At 47.7% G+C, this 13,467-nt stretch overlaps 2 protein-coding genes across 3 annotated transcripts; both read right to left on the bottom strand.

Annotated features, from left to right (window-relative positions):
* Positions 1 to 4,367: 4,367 nt before the first annotated feature.
* Positions 4,368 to 7,455, bottom strand: LOC123136656 (pentatricopeptide repeat-containing protein At2g35130). 2 transcript variants are annotated; one of them, XM_044556109.1, is made up of 7 exons: positions 7,004 to 7,411; positions 6,518 to 6,741; positions 6,133 to 6,365; positions 5,789 to 6,038; positions 5,566 to 5,711; positions 5,160 to 5,490; positions 4,368 to 5,068 (listed from the first exon to the last, which is right to left on the bottom strand). In XM_044556109.1, coding segments are annotated over exons 1-7 (1,767 nt in total). In that variant the 5' UTR covers positions 7,006 to 7,411; the 3' UTR covers positions 4,368 to 4,487. The 2 variants fall into 2 exon arrangements, with proteins under 2 accessions (XP_044412044.1, XP_044412043.1); XM_044556108.1 differs by having other exon boundaries at positions 4,368 to 5,490; positions 7,004 to 7,455.
* A 77-nt stretch (positions 7,456 to 7,532) lies between these two features.
* Positions 7,533 to 11,791, bottom strand: LOC123136657 (phosphatase IMPL1, chloroplastic). Its single transcript, XM_044556110.1, has 10 exons — positions 11,446 to 11,791; positions 10,664 to 10,731; positions 10,401 to 10,534; positions 9,961 to 10,049; positions 9,786 to 9,843; positions 9,638 to 9,690; positions 9,339 to 9,437; positions 9,096 to 9,209; positions 8,355 to 8,456; positions 7,533 to 8,046 (listed from the first exon to the last, which is right to left on the bottom strand). Exons 1-10 carry the CDS (start codon positions 11,701 to 11,703, stop codon positions 7,948 to 7,950), a joined length of 1,074 nt encoding a protein of 357 aa, XP_044412045.1. The 5' UTR covers positions 11,704 to 11,791; the 3' UTR covers positions 7,533 to 7,947.
* Between the last annotated feature and the right edge of the window lie 1,676 nt (positions 11,792 to 13,467).

Raw genomic sequence — 13,467 nt, 5'->3', positions numbered from 1 at the left:
ATTCCAGAATGATTAATATAAGGAACATAACTTTCACATGCAAAAACACTATCTTGGAATTTTTTGTGATTGTGAGCCCCCATCAAAATAGTATATGCCAAAATTGTTGATGTTGGACAAGGAAGACAACGTAATAATTTATGTTTGTTCATATTCACATAGAAGTTATATTGTCATAGATCCTTCAACATGTGGTGCTTGCCCCCCATCTTCGCTAGCCAAAAATTCCACACCAAGTAGAGATACTACTTGTGCATCCAAAAACCATTTAACCCAAATCTTATTTTCAAGAGTCCACCATACCTACCTAAGGATTGAGCAAGATCCTTCAAGTAAGTTGTCATAGGTGCAATAAGGCAATAAAAATTGCTTCTAAAAGTGTTAGATCATTTAGTGTAAGAGAAAATTGAGCGTTGTACGAACTTGTGATGACAAAGAATAAAAGCGACAGACTGCATAATAAAGGTTGCTATCATAAGGGGCAATATAACGTGATGTTCTTTTGCACTAAGGGATTGAGCATACAAACAAAAAGCGCATGGCAACCTCTGCTTCCCTCTACGAAGGGTCTACCTTTTACTTTTATGTATTTACTTTCATGCAAGAGTCAAAGTTTTTCTCTCTATTGCTTTTTATTTATCTCTTTTGGCAAGCATCATGTGGTGAGGAAAGATCTAGGCACATATATCCAACTGGATATGAGTAGCATGAGTTATTATTGTTGACATCACCCTTGAGGTGAATATGTTGGGAGGCGAAATTATAAGTCCCTATATTTCTATGTGTCCGGTTGAGACATTTTGCTCATGTGTATGCGGTGAGTGTTAGCAATCATAGAAGACTATATGATGGTTGAGTATGTGGAGCTCTTACTTAGACTATGTTGAATAAGTTGAATTGCAATTGTTTGGTGACTAAGAATATAGGTTGTTGAGTTTCAAGAGAATTCATTGTATGAACCTTAGCATGTGAATTGGTTGCTACTTTAACATGAGAAATTTATGAGAAATAATTGTTGTTATGATGCTAGGAAAAGTGATTGAAATTATCATTGATCAAACTTGCGCACTTTGCTAGCACTCACACTTCATAAATTATTTCTTTTATCATTTACCTACTCAAGGACGAGTAGGAATTAAGCGTGGGGATGCTGATACGTCTGCAACATATCTATAATTTATGAAGTATTCATACTGTTATATTATCATTCTTGGATGTTTTACAATCATTTTATAGCAACTTTATATCATTTTTTGGACTAACCTATTGACCCAGTGCCCAGTGCCAGTTGCTGTGTTTTTGCTTGTTTTTTACATCGCAGGAAATCAATATCAAACGGAGTCCAAACACTTCGAAACTTTTTGTGGATCTTGTTATGGACCAGAAGACATCCAAAGGGCCAGAGCAGCACCTGGGGGGTGCTCCGAGGGGGGCACTACCCACCAGGGCGCACATGGGCCCAAATATTCCAAAAACCCTCGGGGCTACCCTAGATCAGAAGTTCCACCGCCGCAAGCCTCTATATCCACGAAAACCAACCTAGACCCCGTTCCGACACCCTGCCGAAGGGGGAGATCATCTCCGATGGCCACCTTCATCATCCCGGCGGCCACCATGATGAGGAGGGAGTAGTCCACCCTCGGGGTTGAGGGTTTGTACCAGTAGCTATGTGTTTAATCTCTCTCTCTCTCTCTCATGTTCTTGATGGCACGATCTTGATGTATCGGGGGCTTTGTTAATATAGTTGGATCATATGGTGTTTTCCCCTCTCTATCTTGTTGTGATGAATTGAGTTTTCCCTTTGAGATTTTGTTTTATCAGATTGAATACTTTTATGGATTTGAGAGCACTTGATATATGTCTTGCATATGAATACTCGTGGTGACAATGGGGTATTATTTTGATTCACTTGATATATATTTTGGCACTCAACTCGTGGATTCCCGAGGTGATATTGGGGTAATCTACGCATAGGGGTTGATGCACGTTCTTGTCTTTGTTTCTCCGGTAGAAATCTTGGGGCACTACTCTTTGAGGTTCTTTGTGTTGGATTGAGTATTATGAATCTGAAATTATTTGGTGTTATTTTAGTCAGAACTCTTGGATAGATCGATCGGAAAGAATAGCTTCGAGGTGGTCTCGTACTCCACCAACGATTTCTTCTTATGTTCTCTGCTAGATAGGAACTTTGGAGTGATTCTTTATTGCACGTGGAGGGATGGTTATATGATTCAATTATATTAGCATTGTTGAGAGATTGCACTAGCCAAGTACGGACCCTACGCCTCATTTTCAAGCATTGCAATACCGTTTGTGTTCCGTTTTATCAATTGCTACCTTGTTGTTTTTTATTGTTACTATTACAAAAATCAATATCTACTATCATTACTATGCTTGTATCATCATCTCTTCGCCGAACTAGTGCACATATACAAATTACCATTGTATTTGGTGTGCTGGGGACACAAGTGACTTTTTATTATTTAGTTGCAGGGCTGCTTGAGAGAGGCCATCTTCATCCTACACCTCCCACGGATTGATAAACCTTAGGTCATCCACTTGAGGGAAAATTGCTACTGTCCTATAAAACTCTGCGCTTGGAGGCCTAACACGATTCTACAAGAATAAAGTTGTGTAGTAGACATCACCACCTGGCATAGACGCCGTGCAAGGCGGATCGAGGCTGGCTTGCTAGCCAGCTCGCCCGAGGTCTCCGACTGGACGACGCCACGATGGAGACGGGCTCCGACGACTCCGCCCCGGCTCCCGCGCCTCCTGTGCACGCCGACTTCACCATGGAGCAGGCACATGCGTAGTTCAATGCCGCCATGGTGGAGGTGCAGCCTGCGTCAGTGCCTTTGTCGGCGTTCCAGCAGGCGCAGGAGGAACAGTGTTACAACTTGTTCCTCCTGGAGCAGCACCGACTGGCGGAGGGCCAATCTACTGCGAGCGCGCGAGCGAGGGGGTCTTGGCGGCCACAACCGCGGCGAACCCGAATTCCGTCATGGAGCAGCGTGCCATCTACGATGCCGTCCGTGCTCAAGCCGACGCTCTGTAGGAAGCGACAACGCGGAGGCGCGGTTGTAGGCAACCACGAAGGAGAACATAGTTAGCTGCGCCTCCTACGCACCGCCGATCAACCATCAGCCGGCCTGGTTGAACGACGACAACCAAGGCGCCACTATTTCCCTTGTGGACCTCACATCCTTCAGCGATGGACAAGGCGCTAACTCCTCCGAGGATAAATAGGCCACAGAAGGCGGCAGGGCCTGGTATCCCATGTGGGTCAATTCGTCTTCCGTGTTCTACTCTTTCTCATCAAAGACCGCACCTTCACTTCATCGGTCTTATTGTCGGTGCTCATGAAGACGACGGAAGGGAGACAAGAGGGGCTTGGACATCAGGCGTCGCCGCCGTAGGATAGTTTTAGGGGCGGGTCTTTATTTTTTTTTGTCCAAAATGTAGTTGAATTCGCCGTGTTTGTATGAAACTCGTCGTGTTTGTATGAATCCGTCCATTTCTTTTTATGAATTTCATCCGGTTTATTGAAAAATAGCTTGAAATGTATGCGGCTAGCGTTGGATAGCCGCCTCCCGCATTAATGTCCACGGACTGGTCCCCTGTCCGCGGACGGATGCGGGTTTTGCGGGTTGCTGGAGATGTCCTAAGGTCTTTGTGAATAATTAACAAAATGGTTGCATGCATCGCCTAGATGCAGAGGCCAGGATCATCCTCCTTTAAAAAAAGAAAGTTATTTTGCTCATGTCGTTAACAGGGTGATTTAGTGGCTGTTTGGTTTTTGCCGAGACAAGCCCTGCCAATGCACGGGCAAGCCAAAAATTTGGCGCAGCTTTTCGCCGCCCACGTCTCGCCCGATGTTGGCGCAAAAAATGAACTGCAGAGGCGACGGGAGCGTTGGCGTGCCAAAACATGGGCTGCAATCCAAGCAATGCCTGAGCACTTGGTCAACGCCAATTATTTGGCTCGGCGGGTTGGGGCTCCCAACCAAACAGCCCCTTATAACTAGAGATTCGGGGTGTGGTGTGGGTTGGTGGCTGAAAACTTGGGCCCACTAAGTGGGTTCACCTACCGAGATAGCAACAGTACACATACTCCTACGTTGTCAATAAAGTGTAGCATTATCGGAGACAGCAAAAAAGAACATCATATAGTAGTACAAGCCACTGTCACCAATTATGTTCCGTTAACAAAGCTTGTAAATAATTTGTATATCAATTCATTTTAGATTCACGATGATATGCCGGCTCAGTCTCTCGGAGGTGCTCATAGGGGTAGGGTGTGCGTGTGTGCGTTCATAGGGATGAGTGTATGCGCGTGTATATGAGCGCTTGTGTCTGTACTGATGCTAAAAAAAATTCATTTTAGATTCGTAAAAGAACAAAATTTTGCAAATAAACAATCCATGAATGATTAATCTTTATCTAAGTCTACACTAACTAATTAACACAAGATTTTCTTCATCTTTCTCATATGGTGAACAATGTCTTGGCCTCCTTGTGCATGGACCTGACGATGGCGGTGACCTGCTCCACCTGCCGCTCGTCGGAGCACGCCGCGACGAGCACCTTGGCCGTCCCGGCGTCCGGGTAGCACCCGGCGTCCACCATCTCCTCGAAGATCTCCAGGCACCGCCGGTACTCCTTCTTCCTGGCGTAGGCGCCCATGCGGGACGTCCACGTGACCACGTCGGCGGCGAGGCCCCTCCGCCCCAGCGACGCGAACGCCGCCTCCATCCTCTCCAGGTACCCGGCGCGGCCGTAGGCGTTGACGGCCACGTTGTACGTGCCCACGTCGCGCGTCCCCCGGCGCTCCATGGCGGCGAGCAGCCGCTCCATGTCGTCGAGCCGGCCGGCGCGGCCGTAGGCGTTGAGCATGGCGTTGAGCGCGAAGGTGTCCGGCGCGAGGCCCGACTTGTGCAGCTGCGCCATCACCTCCTCGCAGCGCGCCACGTTGCCGGACCTGGCGTGCGCCGCCAGCAGCAGCATGTGCGACTTCATCGTCGGCGCCATCCCCTGCCGCTTCAGCGACTCGAACACGGCCTCCGCCTCTGCGTCCATCAACAGAAACTCCATGGCTGTCAGACTCGGCACCTCGCCGGAGCAGCCGGCGTTCGAGGAGTCCATGATTGACGTACGCACCTCGGTGGAGGCCGGCTCTCCCGTAGGCGTCCACGAGGATGTTGTAGGAAGCTCTGTCGGGGTCGCACCCCATGTGCTGCATCAGGGAGAAGATCTCCGAGGCGGCCTGCGGGAACCCTGCGCGGCTGTAGGCCTCCATGAGGGCGTTGTAGGCGTAGACGTCGGGCTCGTGCCCGGCCTGCTGCATCTCCTCGAACGCCTCCTCGGCCTTCTCGCACAGCCCTTCCCGGGCGAACGCGTTCACCAGCGCCGTGTAGGTGCAGATGTTGGCCTTGCACCCCAGCGACTGCATCTCCTTGAACACCTTCATCGCCGACATCGGCTGCTTCGACTGCAATTGACACAAGAACACTTCTCATTCAGGTGATGAAAATTTCTCTATAGGGAAAGTTGGCGCCGGACGTACCTTGCCGTAGACGTTGATCATGAGGGTGTACGTCTCCGTGTTGGTCCGGCACCGCTCCCGCTTCATCCTCTGGTACACCTCCACCGCCTTCTCGGCGCACCTCGCCTTGAGCAGCCCGTCGAGGTACGCGTTGTACACGGTCGCACCTGGAGAGAACACCACCATTGATCTCTCTGTCGGTGTGAGTGACTGCATTGTCCTAACCTGAATGAAACTTTCTTACTCGGAGGGATCCCGTGCTCCCGCATCTCGGAGATGACGCCCTCGGCCCGGTGCAGCGACCCGGCGGTGCAGTAGGCGCGCAGGAGGAGCGCGTAGGTGTCCTCCGTCGGCACGCACCGGGCCTCCAGCAGCGCCGCGTACATGGCCTCCGCCTTGCCCAGCCGCCGCCGCCGGCCGTACGCGTCGATGAGCAGGTTGTAGCAGACGACGTCCGGGCGGAAGGAGCTCCGGTGCACGATCCACTCGCAGACCTAACGAGACACCCTCTGAGGAATCACACGTCGTCCATCAGAGCTTAAATGCGATGACCGACGGCGGCGTGCTGGGGGTTTTGGGGGGACGTACTGAGATGATGGGATCCCACTGCCGGTTCAGGCGGAGCTGGACGGCGACGTTGAGGACGTCGTCCCACAGGGCGTGCGTGGGAGGGACGTCGTCCAGCGCCTCCCAGACCTTGGCGTCGTCCGTCCCCTTCTGAACGAGCTCCAGGATGTCCTGCGCCATGGGGCTGAGCACCGGGAACACGCCGTCCACGAACCCGGAGCCGTACTTCCAGCCGCGGCCTCTCATTGCACCCCCTGCATGCATGAGACTTGAAGCTGTAAAACCATTTCAACGACAGGAAATGGTGACGTGACACTCGCGAAGCAGACGTCCCTCCCTTGCTGAGCTTCAGTGCGGGTGTAAACCAAGCAAAACGAGGGGGGCCGGTGAAGGTAGGATTTTTTACCTCTTTTCCGCGATATTTTCTTCCGGTCGAAGGTCCGCGCTTCACCATCTTTGTCAATGTAGGCGCCCGGGTGTTTCCGGTTCTTTCTTTCGCCGTATCCAGAGGGATTCACCTCGGCGTCGTGCAGGGAAGAAGTTCCTTGCTGAATGCTCCCGCAGGCGCAAATGTGCCATCTTGGTCCTGCGTTCGTCGGATGATAATGCAACGGAGCCTGTATCCTCAACCTGAAATTCATACGGTGGAGGAGGAGATGTCAGTGCAACTGCAAACCAAGTTCACTGGGAGAAGTAGAGCGAGCTAGTAGTGTGTTGTTTGAGAAGTTTTGCAGTCAAAACATTCAGAGAAGAAACAGTTAAAGAATTGCCACTGAATTGGCATGCAGAACACAGACCAAATGCAACTGCAATTGCCTGAATCGGGTAAAACTGCATGAACATGGGCATAAAAGTTCAGGAAAAATTCATGAAGGTAGAAAGTGTTACTTACATGGTGAGCGCAGGGTGAAGGTCTTCAGAGGCAAACCTGCACTTCTCCCAAGGGACAGATATCGTCGAGCTTGCGGTCGCTTCTGCTCCTGATAGTTGTGGAAGAACGAGGGGCAGGGGCTGCACTGGCAAGAGGGAAAAAACTGGAATATTTGCAAAGATATTTCCCTTGGAGCCTCATGGTTCTATCTAGTTCTAGTGTGCCGTTTGAGCCTCACATGATTTATCGTCCATCCATCGTTGCCTTATCCAGAAGGCAAATAAAACCCGGCTGTTGCGCTGGGCTGCACCGGGCAGTGGCACTGCTCCGTTACTGGACTAACCAAACATCTGCACAAGCTTTTCTGTTGCGTTTCTGAATATATGCCCAATGCAAAACTAAGAGGTTTATTGGAGGTAGGGATGCAGAGCGGCGCCCGATCCGCGCCGCTTTCAAGTAAAAACATGTGAGCTTAGTTGTAATTCCTCCGGCCTTACCCACCAGCTTAGTTTCATACAACTATACGAGGAAGAAACCAGTCGTGCTGAAATAAAAAAGGAAGGACGATGACATCACATTTCTCCCCCAGAATTGCGTTTACATGGAGAGACGGCAAAAGCACCAAGTTCCACGGCACATCATTGTATGTGTTCTTGGAAGTCTTGCTATTATCCATGATTAACAAAATTGGCAGTTATATTTTCCCAGGTACAACTGGCAGAAACCATGCATACGATACAACACCCTTTGCAAGCATTTCTTTCTGATACATTCTATCAAAAGCAAAAGGAATCCGGTGAGAATCTCATTCGAGCTCTACTCCTTCAGTAAATTTTGGCTTTCATTTTTGATCCGTTTGGTCGGGGGACCTTGAAATGTATTGTCAGTGTAAGTACATGGTCGTTCGGCAAAAATATCCTTATTTTTGCTTGACAGAGAACCAAGTAGCTGAAGGGCTGCGTGATTCAAAAGTCAGTAGGGTAATTCTCAGGCTTAAACCACATGGAGAAATCAATTCCTTTCTTCTTAAGGTCTTCAGTAGCAGGCCGGATCCGCTCCAAAAGCTGCAATTGAGTAATGCGATTCATCAACAACCCCCCATACAATTTCTCCAAGAAACAACACAGCGGAATTATCATTGCTCTAGGTAATCCATACAGCATACGCCAACAACACAAACACCCTAAGCTTGGAGATCCCTAGTATGATGAATCGTCTAATGTGGACTCTTTAAGTTTGTCAGATTGACCATTTACCTTTGGGGATATAACCATCCATGCTTGAAATATCATTAGTATGGTATATTGGTATTGTATAATACCATTAGAGGTGATTTTCAGCAAATAAGAGAAGCTACTTTTTAAAAACTGACCTGATCGTGAACAGTGCCATTGGAAACAAGAACAGAACGATCAAAGACTGTAAACTCTCCACCATCCATGCGTGTCACTACCCCACCAGCTTCTTCAACTATCTGTTGAAAAATGACTAAATTCATCAAATAATTATACTGGCAAACTCCACAGAATAAAGAGTTGCATAGAGAAGGAAAAAAAATCCATCCTGCTCAGGATCAATGAGTAGAAATTTATCTAACTAAAATTAAGACTGCTAGATAAATACATTTCAGAATATACACATCACTCTGATACCTTTTACTATGAGAATTCAAGATTTGATTACATAAAATAACATCAGTTGCTTTCAAAGATTAGTTCAGAACTGCTCAATGATACCCTTAAGATAAGATTAACTCTTATTAAATTTTCAACCCAAATTATGAGAATACGGACGTAAACATGAGAAAAGATTATCTGAATGGAAAGATGGTAAGGTTTGAAAATAAGCAAATAAGCCAGTCCCACTTTCTACCAAACTGATGATAATTTAGCTGAAAATCCTACATCCACGTAATCCTACGAAGCTTTTTACGTAAAATTCCAAACAAACTCTCTCTCCCCCCCTGAATTTCAGGGGGGTGGGCCCCTTCCTCCCTCTTTCTCCAATCACAAATCCCCATGTTGCACATTACGTTAATCACGTAATACTAATTATGCAGGTGTAGCATTACTCTTATTTAGAAACTCTGATTCCATCGGGTAAAAAGGATTACCAGAACACCAGCAGCCATGTCCCATGGCTTAAGCCGATATTCCCAGTAGGCTTCGGTAATGCCTAGACCAACATGGGACATATCAGCAGCAGCAGAGCCTAGCCTTCGTACTCCCTGAAAGCAAGTACGTTTTTAAAAAGAAGGATTAAAGAAACGACATAAAGAAGAAAAGTGGGCGGTGTTTGGTTTCCTTGTTTCTGAACCCATGGTAATACCATTTTAATCAGGGGAGGATTCACTTACCCTGCTAACATCAGTAAATTCCTTGAACAAATTTATATTGGTCAGCCATGCATCATCATGTTCATATCCAAACCCAGTAACCAGAAGAGATTGTTCCACCTAGAGAATCAATTAAAGATAATAGATTATAAATCCGTATCTGCTGCACGAACTATTTATATTACATGAATTATAATTGCATCCTGAAATACTTTAATGAACAGATACATTGAGTATGATCACTGGAAGGTTTTCATGGCAGGTACAAAAAGGTGTGCACGTATCCTTACTTGTACAGTTGAATAAGAGAAATAGGTTACCTTTTCTGTTGGACTGACATGAATCTTTTGCCCATTACAATAAGCACCTTTTCCTGTTCAAGAAGCAAACAGAGCCTTAAAAACTAATGTCATGGTATATTCCAGAACCAGAATAAGAAGCATGCCAATTATTGATCAAAGATCCTACCAGAAGATGCAGAAATCGTACGAGTGTTCCAGCACATAGGCCCACCACAAAATTCCACCTAAATGAGATGGCAATAATATGTGAGTACAGAGAGAAACTATTTCTAAGACCTATAATTTGTGTCTCCAATATTCCATAATTGTATGGTTCAAGAATGATATATGCATATACATACCACAGTGGCAGCAGCAGGCTTGCCTCGGAATAGAACACCAATGGATACAGAAAAGCTGGGGTAACCATGTGCAAAGTTTGTTGTTCCATCTAAACAAGAAGACCATGAAAATGAATTAAATTGAAACATAAAGATTGTATTGCATATTCTCTAGTCAAAATGGCTCAAAGAATGCCTCAGTGAAATTAGGTACCAGTCATAAATCATTCTATTGCTTAGCAATCAACATAGAATTGTCACCTTCCAAATCAGTGAAACAGACAAACCCATAGTGAGTGCACAGCTTACGTCCGAAAAATAAAGCAATCCTCAGAATCAAGGAAACACTACAGGAATTTATTCATCCAATTCTATAAATGATGGTTGTTCATGACAGAAAAATCCCAGTTAAGCCCACTACAGGAATGATTGTATGGTAAGTAGAAATAAAGGAACCAAACCTAAAGGATCAATGCACCAGAGATACTCTGACAAAGAATCTCCAATAAGGCCACCTTCCTCCCCAAGTATGAGGTGGTCTTTGAAGTTCTTGGTGACGACTTCAAGAATGACTGATTCACTCAGTTTATCTGTGCTGAACAGAAGGATGGTATAATAAATTCACCAAGTGAGAACACATACATAAATTTAAGGCCCACGTTCATACAACAGTGAAATCAACAGCATATGCAAAAATAAGAGTATACATGAGAAGCATTCTTACTCTGTCACCAAGTCTGCAACCCCCTTGTATTGGATATTACGCGGCTTATTAACAGCTTCCATTACAACCTAAAACGGAAGCAAGAAAAGGAAAACTGGCTGAGAATTTATTCATCAAAATTAGAACGAGGAGGATGCGAGGAACTTGCACAAGCGCATGGAATGGAAGTACCACAGCCCCACTTATGAAAATCAGGAACTGGGCAATCTTAGAAGTGCCATGTAGGATAAATGATGAGGTGAAGGAGAGAAAACTCATAAGAAAAGGTTTGCCTTATCTTATTTAAGAGAAGACAAGAGATGATCTCTTAGCACAATATGTCTCACCATGTTTTTAGGAATAGCTAGTTATTGAAGATAAAGCTAAGAGATGATCCATTGTAGACATTCTTTTTTGTCATATCTAAATTACATGCAAGACTTAAGATAAGACTATCTTATCAACCATTGTACATGCCCTTAAAGGGCATGAATTATGCAACCCATAAAGCCTCGTGGTATACCCCATATGTTTATCCTCTCTTGGTTAGCAGAAGAACTATTTGTCAAATTTATCGCCGGAAACCAATTAAACCTGTAGTTGGTAACACATTAACCAGCACGGCAGCACCTGCCAATTCAACTACACGACTAGCATTTCTTTCTTTGAAACTAAGTGGCATCGGCATCGCAGTCGTCGCTATAATTCAATCTACGAATCGTACCACGGGCAGAACCTGCAATCGTCTAGCGGAGTCAACCCCAAGGGAGCGCCGACGAGAAAAAGGGAAATCGCAAACGCACCTCGGCGCCTGCCTTGGCGGCGGCCTGGATGACGCCGAGCAGCTCGTCGGCGGGAACCGGGCCGGTGGTGGGGGCGGCCATCTTCGGGTACTTGCTGGGTGCGGCGGGCTGGCTCGACGCCACCGCCATGATAGCGCGCGCGTGCTTGGACCTGGAGGCGAGCGAGCGGAGAGCGAGGATCGGCGCCGGCGAGGCCCTGGCATTCCTCGGGAGCGAGGAGGCGGCGGTGGTGGTGGAAGGGAGAAGATACCGTGCCATTGGTGCTGAGAGAAAGGGTTTGATTCCTCCCTGTTGTTTTCCTCCCGCTGCGCTTCGTCTGTGTGTGTACGCTGTACGGTATACCACCTGCTTCTTCTTTTCCTTTTCTCCAGGATATACTTGTCTTGTGTGTGTGTGTGTGTGTGTGTGTGTGTGTGTGTGTGGAGAATATACTTGTTCTTTTTCTTAAAAAATATATCCAGTTTTGATAGAAACTTGAACAAATATAGTACTCCTCCGTTTCTTTTTTTTGGAATACTAAGAGTGTATCTTTGCATTGATAGAGTGATAGAACATACAGTGTCACGCCACGTTCACGTACACAGAAAGGCGTGTTCGTGGCGATCAAGTGAGCAAGGAGAGAAAGAGGATGCTCAGCCTCGCATACAGTGTCAGGTTACAGGGATGAAACCATTCAGTCCTTTGGCTCCGACATTTGCCCAGGAGCGAGCCTCGTCCTTGATAGCATCAACGACAGTTGATGTGGCGGGAGTAATCTTGTCGAAGATGACTGAGTTGTGATGGCGCCACATTGTCCATGCCGTGGAACCGGCCATGGTAGTGAGGCCACGGCGGTCGGCAGCCGGTATGGTGAGGAGAGCGGCGGACAGCCAGTTGAAGAAGGCGGAAGAGCCATCTGGTGGTTGTGCCATCGTTCGACACAAGGAGAGCACCTCGTGCCAGGTGACTCTCGCAAAGACACAGCCCACAAGGATGTGATGAAGGGTCTCAGGCTCCTGCAGGCAGAGGACGCAGGTCGGCTCATGTGGCAGGCCCCGTCGGGCGAGCCTGTCGGCGGACCAGCAGCGGTTTAAAGAGGCCAGACACAGGAAGAATTTCACCGACAGAATAGCACCAGACTTCCACATGAGACGCCAGTGCTCGGAGGCTATGGATCCCTCAAACAAGCCAGCATAGCAGGATGAAGCCGAGTAGATGCCATTCGCAGTCCAGCCCCAATGAATAACATCTGGCTGCGAGGAGAGCACGACGTGCTGAAGCCGCCGCCAGATGTCCACATACTCGAGGACGGTGGCCGGCCCAAGCGCTCCTTGGATGTCCGCTATCCAAGTGCGGTTCAGGAGAGTCGTGGCCACCATATGGGTGTGCCGCCTCCTGGCCGGGACTAGGGCCGTCGGCGATGGGGCAAGGGATGAGATGGAGCTGCCCTCCAGCCACGGGTCAACCCAAGATCTGCATGAGGTGTCGTCGCCCACGGTCCAAGACGTCGATGCCCGGAAGAACTGCAGCACTTCAGGATCGGAAGATAGGGGAAGATGCGACCAAGGGCGCGCCCGATCACTAGCCTGCAGCCACAACCATCGGACTCGGAGGAAGATCCCAACGCGGTTCAGATCCCGGATGCCAAGGCCATCAAGCTCCAGCGGGCGACAAACACGCGCCCAACTGTAGGACCTTGAAGTATGTCTAGAGGGGGGGTGATTAGACTACTTGACCAATAAAAACTTAACCTTTTCCCAATTTTAGAGTTTGGCAGATTTTAGCTATTTCAGGACAAGTCAAGCAATCATCACACAATTCAAGCAAGCATGCAAAGAGTATATAGGCAGCGGAAATTAAAGCATGCAACTTGCAAGAAAGTAAGGGGAAGGGTTTGGAGGATTCAAACGCGATTGGAGACACGGATGTTTTTGGCGTGGTTCCGATAGGTGGTGCTATCGTACATCCATGTTGATGGAGACTTCAACCCACGAAGGGTAACGGCTGCGCGAGTCCATGGAGGGCTCCACCCACGAAGGGTCC

This window comes from Triticum aestivum, chromosome 6B (genome assembly GCF_018294505.1).
Source record: "Triticum aestivum cultivar Chinese Spring chromosome 6B, IWGSC CS RefSeq v2.1, whole genome shotgun sequence".
Lineage (NCBI taxonomy): Eukaryota > Viridiplantae > Streptophyta > Magnoliopsida > Poales > Poaceae > Triticum > Triticum aestivum.
The sequence above is the reverse complement of the archived record's forward strand: the minus strand, read 5'-3'. Positions and strand labels throughout refer to the sequence as shown.

What these genes read in the sequence shown, in the direction of transcription:
- LOC123136656 (XM_044556108.1), bottom strand. An exon ending in AGTGGGATCCCATCATCTCA is followed by an intron (nt 6,039 to 6,132) that starts GTACGTCCCCCC and finishes GTGTCTCGTTAG; the next exon opens with GTCTGCGAGTGGATCGTGCA. An exon ending in GGAGCACGGGATCCCTCCGA is followed by an intron (nt 5,712 to 5,788) that starts GTAAGAAAGTTT and finishes TGTTCTCTCCAG; the next exon opens with GTGCGACCGTGTACAACGCG.
- LOC123136657 (XM_044556110.1), bottom strand. Translation starts at nt 11,703, where the DNA reads ATGGCACGGTATCTTCTCCCTTCCACCACCACCGCCGCCTCCTCGCTC. An exon ending in CTGGTGCATTGATCCTTTAG is followed by an intron (nt 10,050 to 10,400) that starts GTTTGGTTCCTT and finishes CTTCTTGTTTAG; the next exon opens with ATGGAACAACAAACTTTGCA. An exon ending in TACGATTTCTGCATCTTCTG is followed by an intron (nt 9,691 to 9,785) that starts GTAGGATCTTTG and finishes CTTCTTGAACAG; the next exon opens with GAAAAGGTGCTTATTGTAAT.